This window comes from Vespa velutina, chromosome 10 (assembly GCF_912470025.1).
Source record: "Vespa velutina chromosome 10, iVesVel2.1, whole genome shotgun sequence".
NCBI lineage: Eukaryota > Metazoa > Arthropoda > Insecta > Hymenoptera > Vespidae > Vespa > Vespa velutina.
Window position 1 is genome coordinate 1,450,861 of NC_062197.1, and position 17,712 is coordinate 1,468,572.

At 37.2% G+C, this 17,712-nt stretch overlaps 1 protein-coding gene across 2 annotated transcripts in view; it reads left to right on the forward strand.

The window, feature by feature from the left end:
- The first annotated feature begins 9,281 nt into the window (after positions 1-9,281).
- Positions 9,282-17,712, forward strand: part of LOC124952386 (paired box protein Pax-6-like) — a 20,933-nt gene continuing 12,502 nt past the window's right edge. Inside the window, exons 1-2 of one of the 2 annotated variants that reach the window (XM_047502199.1) lie at positions 9,282-10,952; positions 16,258-16,434. In XM_047502199.1, coding sequence (XP_047358155.1) covers positions 10,292-10,952; positions 16,258-16,434 — 838 coding nt within the window. In that variant the 5' untranslated portion in view covers positions 9,282-10,291. The remainder of the gene's footprint in view (positions 10,953-16,257; positions 16,435-17,712) is intronic. The other variant, XM_047502198.1, reaches the window with a different exon arrangement.

Below are 17,712 nucleotides of genomic sequence, written 5' to 3' on the forward strand. Positions count from 1 at the left end.
CGAACGATCAAAAGAGGAATATCATTTCGAAGAAGAGAAAGTGTGACCGTTCTCGGTCATACTACCTACATATTTACCTACATGAAACGTTTTTTTTTTTTTTCCTTAAGGAAGACAAAACTCTGAAGAAGAAGAAGAAGAAGAAGAAGAAGAAGAAGAAGAAGAAGAAGAAGAAGAAGAAATAAAAGAAGAGGGGCGGGAAACGGTTAGAGGGAGAGAGGGAGGGGGGATGTGCTTCCTTAAATTCCATATCGGCTTTGGTGTGAGAGCGTTCTCCGTTTCGCGGGACTGTTATTACGTGGCGAACAATGAAACTCTGTAAAGAGAGAGAGAGAGAGAGAGAGAGGAAGAAGAAGAAGAAGAAGAAGAAGAAGAAGAAGAAGAGGACGAAGAAGACGAAGAAGACGAAGAAAACGAAGAAGAAGAAAGAGACAGAAGGAAAGAAGGAAGGAAGAAAAGAAAGAAGATTATTATAAAGCCAGTATGCGTTGTTGCGTTTCACATTTGGCCGTTTCCCGCGTTGAGCAATCGTCTTCTGCTTCGTTTCCATCCGGTCGTAGCAGACACGTGGAGAAGAATTGACGCTTTAAGAGAAGAGTTTCTCTCTCTCTCTCTCTCTCTCTCTCTCTCTCTCTCTCTCTCTCTGTCTTTCTCTTTCTCTTTTCCGTCGGAGAAACAGAACGTTTTATTCACTCACACGCAAACCTAACGTTCGAAGATTATTCGTTTTATCTCTCTCTCTCTCTCTGTCTGTCTGTCTGTTTATCTGTCTTTCTCTTTTATACCATAAATAGTTTTCGTTCTGATGGACACCAGATAACCTTTAATCTTCTTGAATAAGCTGATCACACTTCTGGACCATTAAGGGATCATTTACTTGCATACAGATTGGTGCTTAATTACCTGAAAAATATCGAATATCTTAATGGTTAAGAGAAGGCCGATCATTTTCTTGTTACCTATGGATATAACAAATATATATATATATATATATATATATATCAACCCATATCGGATTTTGATCCGATTAATTTGGTTATCATGAAAAATATCGAATATCTTAATTGTAAATAAGGCTTATCATTTTTCTCGTATTTATAGATATAACAAGTGTACCTATCAATATCTATATTGGATTATAATTTAAATAATTTGGTTATCTTGAAAAATATCGAGTATCTTAATTGTAATGTGCCTGATCATTATTTCTACGTACATATTGATATAACAAATGTTACCTAAACTACCTATTGGATTTTGATCTAATCAATTTGGTTATCATATAATTTAATTAGAATTAATTCTCATAGGTATAATTATATGGTTGATGTGTATATAAGAAAATAACTAGATAAATAAATTACTTAGATGTAAATTGTATGACGAAAAAAAGATAATAAAATGAAGGTTAAGTCATATCTGTTAGCCTTTGATCTCATTCGATGTTCAAATCTATTACAATTGAAATTATTTATACATATGTTGTATAAACTGAATGAAAAGTATTACATACGGAAGAAATAAAAACGTAACAGATCTATATCTAAATATCTATTTACTTACGTGACGAGCCATAAAATATAAGCGATGGTAACAAAGTAAACAAACATACATACGTCTGAATATCTATTTTTCAATAGAAACATTTATTGTATATATATATATATATATATATGTATATATTTATATAAAATTTTTATTTCTAGTAAAACATTGAAAACAGTTCGTTGTTCTGGAGAACGTATTATTCATATAAATTGAAAGTCAATACTCAGACGTTAAACTCATTAAATATATCTATGACACCGTCGTTTCATTTTCTTTCTTACTCTCATCGAGTCATCGGTAATAATGTAAATAAGCAGATGCGCTTGAGGATCACCCTTGTGTCAATACGTAGAATGAAATGGTAGTTGGATCACCTCTTCATCCTCTTTGGATGACGGCTCGTCTTTGGAATGTTTTTTAACGACCGACTACTAATCACCGACATATCTAAAGTACTTACTTATTTTTGAGACACGACGTTTGATCCCCGAAGAAATAACTTTAGCCATGACTGTATTTTTGATTAGGTAGATAGGTAAGTAATTAAGGTGGATACTTACTTATGCGTTTATTAAACTATGCAACAGTCGTCCGTGGATTACATTAATTTAACGTTTGAATAATTAGCTTATGTATAATATCGTCGAGTTGTAAACAATGACTATGGTGGAACTTCGAACGATTAAATTCGTAGGAGAGTTAAAACAAGGAACAAAAAAGAAAAAAAAACAAGAAAAGAAAGAAAAGAAAAGAAAATGAGAGAAAGAGAAAGAAAAAAAGAAATTAAAAACAAGGGAATAAGCCATCATCGTGTTATATATTCTCGGAGGTTCGCATGGGATGGCACTAACTCGAAAGGCAAATTGTAATTATCCTACCGGATTGCTCTAGATAACTTGTAACATAACTACGACGTAGAACTATCGTACAAACGATCGAATATTCTATATCTACTTCCATTTACCGTGGTAACAATCCCATCCTAATAGCTTTTGTTGCCGCTGTTAATTTTACGCCAGCCACGTCGTGCCACGTTCTCCGTCATTATCTCGCTTTATTACAAATCTACGGTACGCTGTATTTCTTCTCTTTTTTCTTTTTTTTTTTTTTTTTTTTTTAAACGCGCCGATCGCATTAAGATCGACATATTTCTTAATGCGTAATATCGTCTTCCTTTCGTACGAAAAATATCGTTTGCTTTCTTTTTTTCTTTTTCTTTTTTTTTTTTTATTATGAAAAAAAAAATGATCATTAAATTTCAAACGTAATCGACGTCGAATACAAGTAAGTGCTCACTTAGACATTCTCACGATTACGTTTATGTAAAAATTCAAATTATCGTTCGCAAATACGAACTTTTATTACAAATTAGAAGAAATAGAAAGAGATAAAAAAAAAAAAAACAAAAACAAAAACAAAAAAAAGAACCGTACGAGATAGTATATACCTACGAAAAAAAAAAAAAAAAAAAAAACCAAGCGACGATATTTTTCGCAATTTCCAAAAACGATCATAGAAACTTATTTCAAAGTGAAACGCTTACGGGGAAAATCCAAGTATATACGAACGAGATGAAAGACACTCGTTTGATCAGTTTGGAGAATTAGAGTGAGTTAGCCAATGGTAACGATTGTAGCCCTACCAATGACGGTATCCATAGACCACACCTACCCGATAGACCACGCCCATCTGCCAGTTGGCGGCAGCGGAAAGGAACCCGGTTTAGTTGTTAAGACGGCCCTGGCGAGTGGTAATGCATACCGGAGGGTACCCCCAAGGGCCAGGCAAAATCAATAGACCAATGGCTACTACTTGGACGCGTGCGTACTCGTCGAGCACGACGGACATTGCCTCTCACGATAGCAACCGTCGTCGAGACGATCGTAGGAGGAGGAGGAGGAGGAGGAGGAGGAGGAGGAGGTGGTGGTGGTGATGGTGATGGTAGTAGTGGTGGTGATGGTGGTGGTAGTGGTGATTGTGCTGCTGCTGCTGCTGCTACTGCTGCTGCTGTTGCTGGTGATGATGGTGGGGATAGAAGAGGTCGCCACCCCCTCCCTTCCCCCCTTCTTCTCTTCTTCACAGCTTCGAGCGCGGATACGTGCGAGCAGCAATTTAGCCGAATCATTCCTGTCGCATGATTTATCACTCCCACCCTAGAGCGGTAATGGTCGAGCAGTAATAGTATTGGTAATAGTGGCACTCGATAGTAAACCTAGTCCGAGGTCACTCTCTGCGTGCGTATACTTATATATATATATACATATATATATATATATAAAATGTATATATATATGTATAGTGTATGTATGTATACATGTATATAAAATGGATGTGTGTATGTATGTATGTATATAAGTATGGAATACAGAATCTGTAAGAACGTTTCGTATGGCACGGAGGTACAATGTTGGCTCCTCCTAACCAGGCACAGGCAAATAAGGCAAGCGACGGTGTAAAGTGTCCGTGATAAATCTTCTCAAGCTTCTCGTATTGGTGCTGCCTTTCTTGCTGTTCTTTTCTTCTCTCTCTCTCTCTCTCTCTCTCTCTCTCTCTCTCTCTTTTTCTCTCAGACAAGCGTAATCGTGATAATCCTTTTTTAAGTTCCTCCGATACGAAACGCGCATGGCACATACCGCATTGCGTGGAAATGCACGATCGAAAGGGTATTTAAATTTCGATCGATTCTTCCTTTCTTTGTTTTATTTTTATTTTCTTACGATTTAATTATCCACCCAACTAATCTGCTCGAATTATAAGGAATTTTTGTGAAGAAACATTGTCATCTTTAATGACCGGCTTGATACACGTCCAAGAGAATAAAAGCAGGAAACAATGTTCGCTTAAGCGCGAATAACGATGATTATACGAATTCTATTCTAGCGAGAGCGATTATCATCTACGTTTGATGTCGTACGTAGCGCATGCGATACTCAGTTAGATGTAATGCGTTCGTAACACGTAGTACTCATTGTCGTGGGAGTTGTTAATACGTTTGACCCCTCGACCTCTGAAAGTTTCATGAACATAGTAAACGTTTGCTCGAGTTCAGTGGTTCCCGTTTAGTAGTAGTAGTAGTAGTAGTAGTAGTAGTAGTAGTAGTAATACCAGTAGTAGTAATGGTGATAGTAATAGTGGTAGTATTGTCGCTAGTACTTAAGAAGTTTATTGAGAACGCTCACTTACCTTCTATCTGTAGATAGGTACGTTGTATCACCTAGGTATGATAAAAGTGGAACTAGTCGATTTGATTATTTTCCACGGTGAAATAATATTTTTAGTTTATTTATAGAGCGAACGATCCTTTGACAGCCGTTTCAGATCAAGAATATAACGAGAATATAACGCAATTCAAAGAATAACACAATACCTATTAGATATTCGTATAATAATAAGAAAAGATAAACGATTTGTTTCTCTTGATCGAGGAAACGATCGGTTTAGATGATTAATACTTTTTTTAGAAACTTTATTGATGCCTCAGTTAAAGAAAACTCCTTGGGATCGTTCGTTCGTTCGTTCATGAGAGAGAGAGAGAGAGAGAGAGAGAGAGAGAGCGGATGCATGCACGAATGGATCATTTTCAATACCGACAGATATCTATCGAGAAAATCTGCTAATAAGCGGTCGGTTCTGGCAATAATTATTAGTTGTTTTGCCGATTGCTCGAAGAATTTACTCGATATGTTTGCAACGATAATGCAGCATCGATCGCATGCGTTTAATATTCTGATCATTCGAAAAACAAGAAGGTGTAATTTACAAACGAAGTACCTACGCGTAAATTAACCGGAGACGTGGAGATCTATGTTTATACACTTACGTACGTGTAGTATGATAGAGAAAAAAGGATAGAGTATAGGTAAATGGTTTTAATTACTTAAACTATATCATCGGGTTAAGGAAGATCGATCGATTTCACGTTTTAAGATTTACTCTACTCCATCGTCTTTTCTTTTCTTTTCTCTTTTCTCTTTTTTCTTTTTTCTTTTTTCTTTTTTCTTTTTTCTTTTTCACGTACCTACGTGATATTATCTATTCGTTGTCAAAGTATGTATGTATTCGATATATTTTATTAGTAACGATCTCAATGTTGCATTGCAGTGCACACTTGAAAATCAATATATCTATCAATATATACGTTAATAGAATCGACTTTTTCGAACGATAACCGTTGAAAACTGGTTACTCGACTACAAGACGACTTCATTATCTATCTTATACCGGACAGTCGAGATACTGCAATTGATATATGAAATCGATGAGGTACCTAAGAAATAAATCTTTTCAAGAAAATTATCGCGAATTAAACGCGTCGACTTTGGTATTTCATCGTGTATTTTATATATGTTTATCATTTTCGTATAATTATTTATTTGAAATTATTCTTTAGAAGATCTAAAGATATTCATTTTTTTCTTTTTCTTTTTCCAATGACTATTTCAAAAATATCTTAATTTTTGCATGGATTGCACGTAAATACAGATTGTTGAAAAGTATTTTTCTCGATCGTTCAACGTCGATGACGTATATATAACTGTATTTATAAACAAAATCGATCATACAGATCGATCTCGAAATAACGTATGTACGTGATAATTTTATACACCGGTTCTTCCAGCACGTTGCCCTGTTTTTAAGAAATCCTTCTTGAATATTGCGGTTACCGAATCGTGCGGTCGCTACGGTTAAATTCTGTGGTCGCACGATTAGTCCGACCGCTTTTGAAACGAGATAAATCGAGCTTCGAAGGATATTTTATGCGATTCCGCATAACTGTAGGTTATGGGTTATTGTACGTATACCGTTAAAGTACAAATGTTTCTTTTTTTATTCGTCCTACCTTCATTGGTATGTATCAAAAAAAAGAAAAAAGAAAAATATCGATCCCATGTAATTTTATTATCTTGACGAGAACTACGAGATATGTAATATTTTTGTTTGGTCATATAAAAAATTAGAATAATAATAATAATAATAATCGTTCGTACGATCAAAGTAAGACGTTTTGAATGAATTAGAAAATAATTGTACGTCATTGGAATATCTTTTTTATGACACGGACAATTAAATTTCAAATTAGGTAGATAGGTAGGTGTATATACGTGTATTATATTTAACAATAGAAAAGGAAACAATAAACACGTTAGTAACAAATAAACCATAAAAAGAAAGGAAGAAAGAAAGAAAGAAAGAGAGAAAGAAAGAAAGGAAAAAAAAAGAGAAAATGTTAGAAGGGAAGTTTCGCGTTATAAAGAAACGTCGTTAGCTTTGTAAGAAGTCTCAGAGTTCTACTCCAAAGCGCTTATTAAGAAGAGAAACGTGCCATATCCTCTGGCAGGACGTGACGACATGGCGTCGGTAACATCGTCCAATCTGCGTTTTAGTAAACGTAAATTATGTTCCTTAAAGTAAATAAATATTTCATTAAATTAAATAGATATATCTATTTAGTGAGAATAATTCGAGTCGAATTTTTATTCGACGAAAGGTATCGTTTGGAGATGAACAATGATCGAGGGGGCAGATAATTTTTGTTCTTATGGTCTGGGTATAAAGACGACACTGTGCCAGTGGATATATGGATACTTACCCTATCTGTCATTTGTTTGATTTATTTATTAAGTACTTAGACTCTATCTTATTAGATTAGAAATATGTTTCAAATGTTTTTCTTTTTTCTTTTTCTTTATTTTTTTTTTTTTTTTTTTTAATTACCTAAGAAATTTCGTATTTCTTATATATAGGACGATTGTACTTTCTTTTTTTTCTTTTCTTTTTCTTTTTTTTTTCCTTTTTTCTTTCTTTCTCCTTTTTCATTTTCTCTCTTTCTTCGTTTCGTCGAGCACATAGGTATCCGCCGTCTATTTCACTTGGTGATATTTTTATTTCGGAGAATAAAGAACTCGAGGGTGGTTTAGATAGATAGATAAGGCAGGTAGAGTATATTTTGCGGGTGTACTTACGATCGTTCGCAATTGTATCCATCCACACTGACGATTAAGGCACATATAAAGAGAAGAAGTAGAAGTAGATGGAGAAAGAGAACTGTGTGTTCGCGTACGTAGCTATTATTTATAGGGGGGCGGGGTGGTGGAGGGGAGGGGGGAGGCAGAGCTTACCTCGGGGAAGTAGAAAAGCACGGCCATTTCGTGTGATCGATACTTATATCCACCGGTCAGCTTTTCCTGAGGGGTAGGTACCATCGACCCGCAGGTATGTATGTACGTACGTACGTACTTACCTATGTACGAGCGAGCAGCATGCAAATGGCGAATGGCGTTCACCAGCAAGAGATATTTCCCTTTGCCATGAGCCACCAATCTCACCCTCTAAGACGGATAAATTGATTTATCCACGCTAGACGATAGTGTGCATTCGACAATTTATACGATGGTCTCCATCGATCTTAATCCTAACCTTTTTCCCCTATTTATACTTTTTCTCTTTTCTCCCCATTTCTTTTTCTATCCTTTGGAAAAATTAATAACTATCTAAGTAGTAATATTTATGATTATCTAAATTTCTTTTTTAATAATTTTTTTTTTTTTTTACACATTTCTGATGAACGAAAAATTGCATTTACGATTCATATATATATATATATATATATATATATATATATATATATATATATATATCAAATTTTTTTTTAGCGATTAGTCGTGATAGATAAATAAAATTACTTCAATTACCTACATACTATATCCAATAATGATCAAACGTATCTGTAAATATAATTTTAAAAGATACGATTAATAAGAACAAAGAAGAAAATTGGAGAAAGGACCAAAAATGTATAGAAGGATCACGGAGAAGAGGGTAAGCGACGGATAAGGTCGAAGTCAGAGTCGGATCTTGATCAGCGTGGGCGAGGAGGAAGAGGAAGAGGAAAAGGCGAGGTCGGTGAGCTCGATGGGCGTCCACGAGCTCGGCCAATTGGTCGATCGAGCTGGTAATGGTCGGTGGGCGTAGATGTAAGCTTGGATGCGCAACACGAGTGCGCACTTGGTTGGCTTTACGCTTGCTCTCGGTTTACCTTCAGTCATCTCTCTCTCTCTCTCTCTCTCTCACTCCCTCTTTTTCTATCTCTATCAATCTATCCATCTATACACATATATATATATATATATATATATATATATATATATATATCACTTTCTCTTTCTCTCTCTATCGCTGTAGTCCAGGTGCTCTAAGTCAAGTTTCTTCTTCGTCTGTGACTTCTCAACCGGTCTGAAGGAATACGATCGAGGAAGGCTGGCGTGGTAATCGTGAGACCTCCTCCTTCTTCCACGCTGCACCTTCAATCTTGATCTCACTTGCAAAAGAGATGGAAGAAGAGAAGGAGGAGGAGGAGGTGGAGGAGGTGGAGGAAAAGATTGTTGGGTGGTGGGCGCGCGCTTCGAATGGTTCGGACAATCCGCTTGAACCCAGCATAGCGTGAGCAGGTTGCTTGCTTCTTCTTAAAGAAGAGAGAGAGAGAGAGAGAGAGAGAGAGAGAGAGAGAAAAAGGATTATAGGAGAAGAGTAGTGGGGAGGTGAAAGGGAGGAGGTGCTGGTTGGGCGTCGCGACGCTTTAAATCTCTCTCTCTCTCTCTCTCTCTCTCTTACTCTCTTTCTTCCTCTTTCTCCGTGAAGTAAACGGTGGGGGTAAGGCCGCTCGGAGCGCGCGCTTCGAGCGAGTCCGAACGGAAGGCAATCTGCTCGAATCCGGCGGAGCGCGAGCAGCGTAGCTCGCGCTGTGTTTCCCTTCTCGCGTTGTGTACTGCTGCCGGTGGTGGTGGTGGTGGTGGTGGTGGTGGTTGTAGTGGTGGTAAAGAGAAAGAGAGATAGAGAAGGAGAGACGAGAGAGGGATAGATTGATAGATAGAGAAGGAGAGAGAGAGAGAGAGAAAAGGAGGAGGGGTAGACCGTTGGGCGTCGCGACGCTTTAAATCTCGATCTCGCCTCGAACGAGTGGAGGGGAAGGTGGGGGTAAGGCTAGTCCGGGTTACGCTTCGAGCGAGTCCGAACGGAAGGCAATCTTCTTGAATCCGGCGGAGCGCGAAGAGGCTAACTCGTTGTGCCGGATTAAGAAAAAGAGAAGGAGTTATATTGTTGATTAATTTCTTCTTCTTCTTCTTCTTCTTCTTCTTATTATTATTATTATTATTATTTGTTATTTCTTTGACATAAGAGAAAGGAATAATAAGAGATAAGAAAAGAAGAGGAGAAAAAAGAAGATTAAAGAAGAGAAGAAAGAAGGAATAGAGAAACTTGCAGCGATGGAAGACGATCGTAGGAGCTTACGTGATGTTGTGCTCGTGTCACGTTGAAGAGGAAGGCTCGCCTCGAGCGAGCTGCTATCCGACCTCGTCGTCGTCGTCTTACCGTTTTCGTCGATGTCGACGGCAACGAGGAGGAGGCAACGTGCCGCCGTCGCTACCGCTGACGGAAAGTAGGAGGAGGAGGAGGGGAAAGTGGTGGAGGTGGAGGAGGAGGAGGAGAAGGTAAAAGAGGATCCGATTGCGTTTTGCAGAGGTGCCTCCTTTGTGCCCGAAACGAGAGAGAGAGAGAGAGAGAGTAAGGCAGAGAGAGAGAGAGAGAGAGAGAGGGAGAGGGAGAAAGAGAAAAACGGATAGACAGACAGAGATATAGGAACGAGACAAGAAAGTGCGAGTGTGTGTTAAAGGAGGACGGAAGGCGAGGGAGGAGCCGGTGCACACAGCCGGTGGAGGGGGTCCAGCCGAGATCTCGTCTGGTGATGATGATCGGTGGTGGCGTCGCGAGCCCTCCTGGTACTGCCAAGTCGGTGGCTGCGATCGACGGCGAGATGGTGCAGGTCGAGGGCATTGGCAGTGGTAGTGTCAGTGGCAGTGCTAGTGGTAGTGGTAGCCCAGCGACCGCTTCTACGCGACTACCAAATAACACCAACGCCAACGGCAGTAGCAGCAATAATAATAATAATAATAATAATAATAATAATAATAATAATAATAATATTAATAATAATAATAATAATAATAATAATAATAATAATAATAATAGTACTAGTAATAATAATAGTAATAATAGTAATAACGCGAATCCGAATTCAAACGCGAGCAATAGCGGTGGCAACGGCAACAACGGGAGCAACAATAATGGCCAGGGCGGGGGGGACGTAAGTAGCAACAATAATAATAATGACGGACACGCGGTGCTGAATTGCAGCGGCGCCGGGAGCGCCGCAAGTGACAAGTTTTGCTGCCACGACGAGGATGTTCCCGTGAGCACGGCAGTAGCGCGACCTTGGGAACCACCCTCACCGACCTTCTCGCAGACGAGGTCGCATCTTCTTCAGGTTCATCCGACTCATCATCATCAACATCCGTCTGCTCATCCTCACCAACAAATGACCGTACCGCCGGCTTCCCTTATCGACGGTGAGTATTTTTTCATTCGCATTTTATGAAAATGTCAATGAAATTTTCAAATGTCGTTCTTTCCTTTCTCCCTGACAAGAGTCTTTTTTTTCTTTTTTTTTTTCTTTTTCTTTCTTTTCGCTTGCTACCCATTCGCCCGTTCGAACGACACGCCTTCTAATCGTATACAAATGTTTACTGTGTTCGTCTTTTGTCTACGAGTGTGCGGGTGCGCACGAGTTTGAGAGATAAGACGGCGAGCGAATCGCAAATAAAAGAAGTTTAATTTCATTACGTACGTAATTATTATGCGTCAGACTCAAGAGAGACCATTCGCCGATCATCCATTTATGCATTTCGTTAATAAAACTTTTAAGAAAAGAAAAAATCTACTGGTAACATTTAAATCCAAAGGTGATAGAAAAAGACGTTCATCTTTGGCGCACCTGTAAAACACTTTTGTTTTTTCTTTTGCTCCCTTCTCCCTCGAAAATTAGAGAATATAGAAAAGTATCGATGATTTTATCGATATAAACGATTATAAACGAAGAATTAGATTCTTAACTATCCTGAAACGAGTATTCACTCACTCACTTACTCACTCACTCACTCACTCACTCACTCACTTTACTTAGTCCATGTGCGAACACATTTTCCGAATGGAAGTACTTACTTAGATATTAACGTATCTGCAGGCATGATCGACGTCGAACCTTGGCGAACACGCATCCCCTATCCCCGAGCTATAATTAACGACGATTTAACCAATTAATTTTTTTACCTCCCCGGATGGGATCTCCTCCGTGATTTCTTCTCCGTTACACGCATCCTTCTTTTATCCGGATTTATTATGGATCGATTAGAGTCGATTACTAAATCGTCGACCGATCACTTATTCGACATTTTTCTTTCAATTTCATATCATTTCTACTAAATTAAATTATCAATCAAGGTTACAAAGGTTAACGAAATATTTTGTCAAGGAGTTAAAAATAAAAGAGATAAAGAAGTGACGATCCTCGAAATTCCTTTCGAACGAGTCATTCGAATTAAAGCTTCATTGTTTTCCATATTTTTCAACAGGAAAAAAATGCATTGTCTCGAGTCGCGTGTTAAACGAGCGTGACAAACGCGTTTCATGCTTTTCGAAGTTCAAAGTTACGGGAGAATATTTATTTGGTGGGGCTTTAGAAACGATAATTTTTTCCGTTCGTTAATTTTAAAGTCAAGCCGAGGTGGTCTCTGTTATCTCAAGAGTGTACTCGTGCAAGGCAAATATTTATTCGACAATATGTACGTTCATGATTTCAACGAGCTAATTTTTTTCTCTTTAAAACGACTCACAAGTATAGTTAGTATAACTTAGTCTCGTTATCAAAGAATTTTCATTATTTTTTGGATCGAGTCGATTGAGTCGTCGAACGTTTCGACGTACCCTTGCATGGACTCAACGAAGCGTATCACTCGAAACTGTCAGAAGAAAGAATCTCGTTCGAAAGTATCTTAGTATCGAAGAGAGTGTGATCAAATTTATGAACTCCGTTCTTTCTTTCTTTATCTCTCTATCCGTCTATCTGTCTATTTATCTCAAATGATTTCCAACAAATTCTTTCCCGATTTTACACTTGCAAGATCGAGCATAGGCTAGCCAAAGTCGTAGATACTCCTCGAGAATCATGGAGATAGATAGATAGATAGAGAGAGAAAGAGAGAGAGAGAGAGAGAGAGAGAGAGAGAGAGAAAGAGAGTGATAACCGGTTTGAATGGGTTGCCGATGCTTTTCAAAAAGAGGAGCAGCGAAACGATCGATGGTCTCGAAGTACTTACTTATTACTGTACCTAGATAAAATCGTTTACGTAGCTCCATGATCTAATATTTCGCGATTCCCATGTCGTACTTCATTCGTCCGTTCGAACCATATAGTCTGCCACGCCCTACCTCCGCGATCTATTTATCGACGAGGAATCTCTCGATATAGATTATTTTTCTATTTGACGTAAAAAGTTTATTCGTTACAATATACTTACTACCTATATTCTTTTACTCTTTTGTTCGTAACAAGATAGTCGAGAATATGATTTATAAAGATATATAAAAGATATATATATATACATATATACATATATCTAGGAGGTTGAAAAGTTTTCTACGAGAAGAAGCTTATCAGATCGCGCGCACGAGTGAACGCTAGGGATGCTGCGGGAAATTAGCGGACGCTTCGACGCTAATCTCTTCGGATCCGTCGCGTCCTTTGTACAACCTGTTCCCGAGCTGGAGCGCGCTTTGATCCTTCGTCGTTCGATTCAGGTAGCTGGCAGCTCGGATAACGAGAAGAGGAAACTTCTCTGTGTATATATACACGCACACAATATACACAGTCACTTTGATTTTTTTTTTCGATGGAAACAATTACGAAAGAGGAATCAGGGGTAATCCATGTAAGGACATCGCATTTTGCATTTCTCAAGACGTTAATATATTTATCATATCTTTTCCTTTTTTCTTTTTTCTTTTTTTTTCCCTTGGTTTTTATTCTTTTTTCTTTCGATACGACGAGATTCGTCCTTTTAGTTTCGCTCTATCTATTCCGTCTATTGCTCTCTCTCTCTCTCTCTCTCTCTCTCTCTCTCTCTCTCTCTCTCTCTCTCTCTCTCTCTCTATCTCACTTCGCATTCACGATCGCTCTTTTCCATCAGCGATTTCGCACCCGCTCGAATACACCGGACTTCGTCCGAGAACTCGTTCAGAACCGGTTCCCGCGTCACTTCGAAGCAACGACGCGACGCATTTCTTTCAGTGCATCGGCTACTTTCGTTTTCACGACACCTTCGATCGCTTTGACACGAAATGAGCGCGGAATGCACGTCGAAAGGGCCTTCGAAAAGGAAGCGGTCTTTCTGTGTCTTTTTAACCAACCATCGGGCCATATGTATTCTCACAAACCTCTTTTACCTTCTCTTTATCGTCTGATCCATTTAAACGCGTCTAATAATTGTAAACAACGATAACCGAAATAGAATTTTTCTTTGATAATTTATATTTACTTATTTACCTATCTACCTATCTATCTATCTACCCACATATTTATCTATCTAACTATTCATTAAATAAATTTTCAACGTAGAATCGCAAAAAAAAAAAAAAAGAACAGATAGATATGCTCGACTTAATTTGATATAAGTAAAGGATTAACATTTGATATCAAATGGTTAAACCCATAAGTAGTAACTATCTGGCAACATATTCCATAACACATGGTGGGTTCTTGCTCGATATTAAGATTAAGAGAAGTAATATTAAAAGAAAACCGGTACGTGCCATATATGATCCACCACGTGTAATAAGGGGTTTAAATTTATGTCGGAGAATATTATCCAATGTTTGCATTCCTACGAAGGGCCCCTTCATAAAAGTGCAAGGAGCATCGTTTATACGCTACGAAAGAATTTCGAAGTTCCTTTTATGATCCGTTCATCGCCGTCAATTACTTTATATGTAGATTTCTACGCTCGCGACTGTTATTACCAGGAGTGATTTTTTTTTCTCTTTCTTTTTTTTTTCGTCCGTTTGTTTCTTCCTTTTTTCTGTCCTTCTTCATCACCTTCTTTTTTCTCTCACCATTTATTTTCTTTTTCTCCCTTTTTCCTTTTTGCCTTGGCTTTGACTTTTTCCCTTGTAATGTCTCGTCGAAAAAAGATCGCCATAGAAATGTCCGAGAAAAATCTTCGTTCTAAGTAATGATAAGTAAAAAAAGTTTTTCACCCTGTCATATATTTTCGCGATGTCCTTATAGATAGGGTTGCTGCATTAGCCCGTCATTAGTTTTATCTTCGTGTACTAAAGATCGAGATTATATAGGCACGTTAAATCGTCGAACGTTGTATCGATTGAGAGAAAGACAGAAAGAAAGAAAGAAAGGAAGAGAGAGAGAGGGAGAGAGAGAGAGAGAGAGAGAGAGAGAATGAAAGAGAGAGAGACTCGGAGAATATTCGATCGATTGATCGACCGACCGATCGATCGATCGATCGATCGAATATTTTACACGTAAATGTCGTAGCTCGTCGTAATACATGAGAGACATAAATCAACTCTCGATCTCGTACGAGAGAAGAATGAATGGTACGGAAATAGAAAGGTAGAATTAATGTTATTGATTTTTAATCGATAAAGTATAGAGCCTTGCCCTATAAATTAATTCTTTGAAAAAGTTAGATAATATTCGATGAGAAGAACCAATTTGATCTTGAGAGACGAGAAGAGATCTTGAAAATAATTTCTTTTCGTTCATCGTCCTACGTCCTTGATCCTTCATTTCGATCGTCGATTTGGATATAGTAATCGCTTGTTACCATCCTTCTGCCGACACCTACAAACCGGATGCAAATGATTCTTAATGGCGAGCTCGCGTTAGATCATAAAATCGTTCGTTCTGCGATTCGCTCGTAAAGATTAGCCGCCTATAAAGTTTTAGATGAAGACCAGATTCTTCTTTATCTCCCTTTAGTATTTCCTCTTCTTGTTCGTTATCCTTCGAAAAATTACGAGCCGCTTCGCACCTAGGTACTTGATTAACCGATACACGTTGGACGCCACGTGTTAAGAAAAAGAAAGACAGATAGAGATAGAGATAGAGATAGAGAGAGAGAAAGAGAGAAAAGTTTTAGTAAGCCTGATCTCTGAGATCCCACATCTGCGATATAATATATAATACCAAGGGCGCTCAAGTAATTTCAATTAATTCACGATGATAATACGTCGACATTTTGCACCGTGACCTTCTTCCCTTCTTTCCAACGAGATGTTCATTGTTATCATAACGAAGCGTTCAAATCCGAGTAATTTTATCGATAAAAAAAGATTGATAGGTGAGAACGCTTATTTCGTTCTTGTTGAAGTACTTGTAATCGTATCAAAAAAAGAAAAAAAAAAGTACACACACACACACATATATATATATATATATATGCAAGGAAATGGTATCTGATTTTCTTAAATCAATTTCAAGGAATAAAACTATGATTGTTGTCGTTCTTTTATTTTTTCTTTTTTTTCCCTCGAAACACTTCAAACGCGAGACTGTTTACTCGGGATCACGTTATTGTAGATAAATAATAGATACTTAGTCTTCATTGTATCTGTATATTTTGCTCTCTCTCTCTCTCTCTCTTTATGTTTTTTTTTGGTCCTCCTTTTTCCTTTTTTCTTTCTTTTTTTTTTCTTTTTGTTTTGTTTTTGTTTTTCTATTAATTCGTTTCCTCTAAGACCTATATCACATAACAACAGGAAACTTTTAAATGTTAATACTAATTGTCTCGTTGCCGTCAGGCGTGAGCTTGCAGAGCTGTACAGCGGGACCATTCGCGAGTGGTAATGGCGGTGGTGCATCGCGGCAACGTTTGCTCGAATTGTCCCATGGATTGGGTGCTCTTAGACATTACAACGATTTAGCCAATCACGTGTTATCCCTCAACCAACAGGGTGCTGTTGTCACGAAACTTTTAGGTGAGTCATTAGAAATTATAATCTAACTATAAAATATCTTTCTGTAACTTTCAAAGTTAATTATAACGATATGAGAGGAAAAATGGATAAGATAAGATATATGTGCAGAGATTGATATTTTACCAATTATAATATTTCCGATTTATCCTTAATTATTATTATTATTATTATTATTATTATTATTATTATTATTATTATTATTATTATTATTATTACTATTATTAGATATGTTTTATCATCGTCGAATCCAAAGGTAAAGTCTCTTTTATGGGTGTACACGTTCAAGGCTGGTAAATCCGATATAAACTCGGTGAAACTGGATAGGCAAGAAACTGGACGGGATTGTTGCACGATTCTCAAACGTTCCAGCGACGTTAAACGCTTGATTCTAAATATTCGATCTAATCGAACAACATCGCGGATTTATCCTATGAAAATTCGTAGAAATTATTTGGGAATATAAAGAAATACGGAATATAGAGAAGTTTCGTAGTAGTTTTGTTTTTTTTTCTTCTTTTTTTTTTTTATTTCTTTTTTTTTTTTTTTATTTGGGACGTTGATCTTATCTTTTCTCTCGCTTTTAACGTAACTCGTAACTCTTCTATCTCGTAAATCACATTATTCGTATTGATTCGCATGATGATAAATAATTTTTTTTAAATATCCTATACCGTACGTACTTATGATCATTCTCCGGTTGCTTTATACGACGTAAAAGAAGAGGAAGAAGAAGAAGAAAAAGAAAAAGAAAAAGAAAAGAGAAAACAAAAAGAAAAACAGAAACAAGAAAGAAAGAAACGAAAAATATTAACTATATTGATGGGTATAAACGAGATGCGAGGAAAGTTACGACGACGTAGCACCGGCATTTCGAACTCGTTAGCCGTCGAAGATTAGCCAGTAATGGCCGTTTCTTTTGCACGTTCGAGTCGATATACGGGCGAACGAGCATGAAGAATTCGTCAAGGATTACAACGATTGAGTTGTTCCCTTTCGTACATAAACATACTATTTTCGTAACACGATTTTTATGAAGAAAAGAAACATTCAAATTTTATTTCTTTTAGATACATACATACGTATAATATCTGTATACTTTATTTACTATCCATTCGTTTTAATCATGAAAATTATTACGAATTGAGATATCAAATTTATTAATAAGTTTATTTATTAATATTTATTAATCATATATATATATATATATATATATATATATCACAAATTATAATATTAATTTGTATGAGCAAGACGATTAGAAATCTTACTTTATTTTTA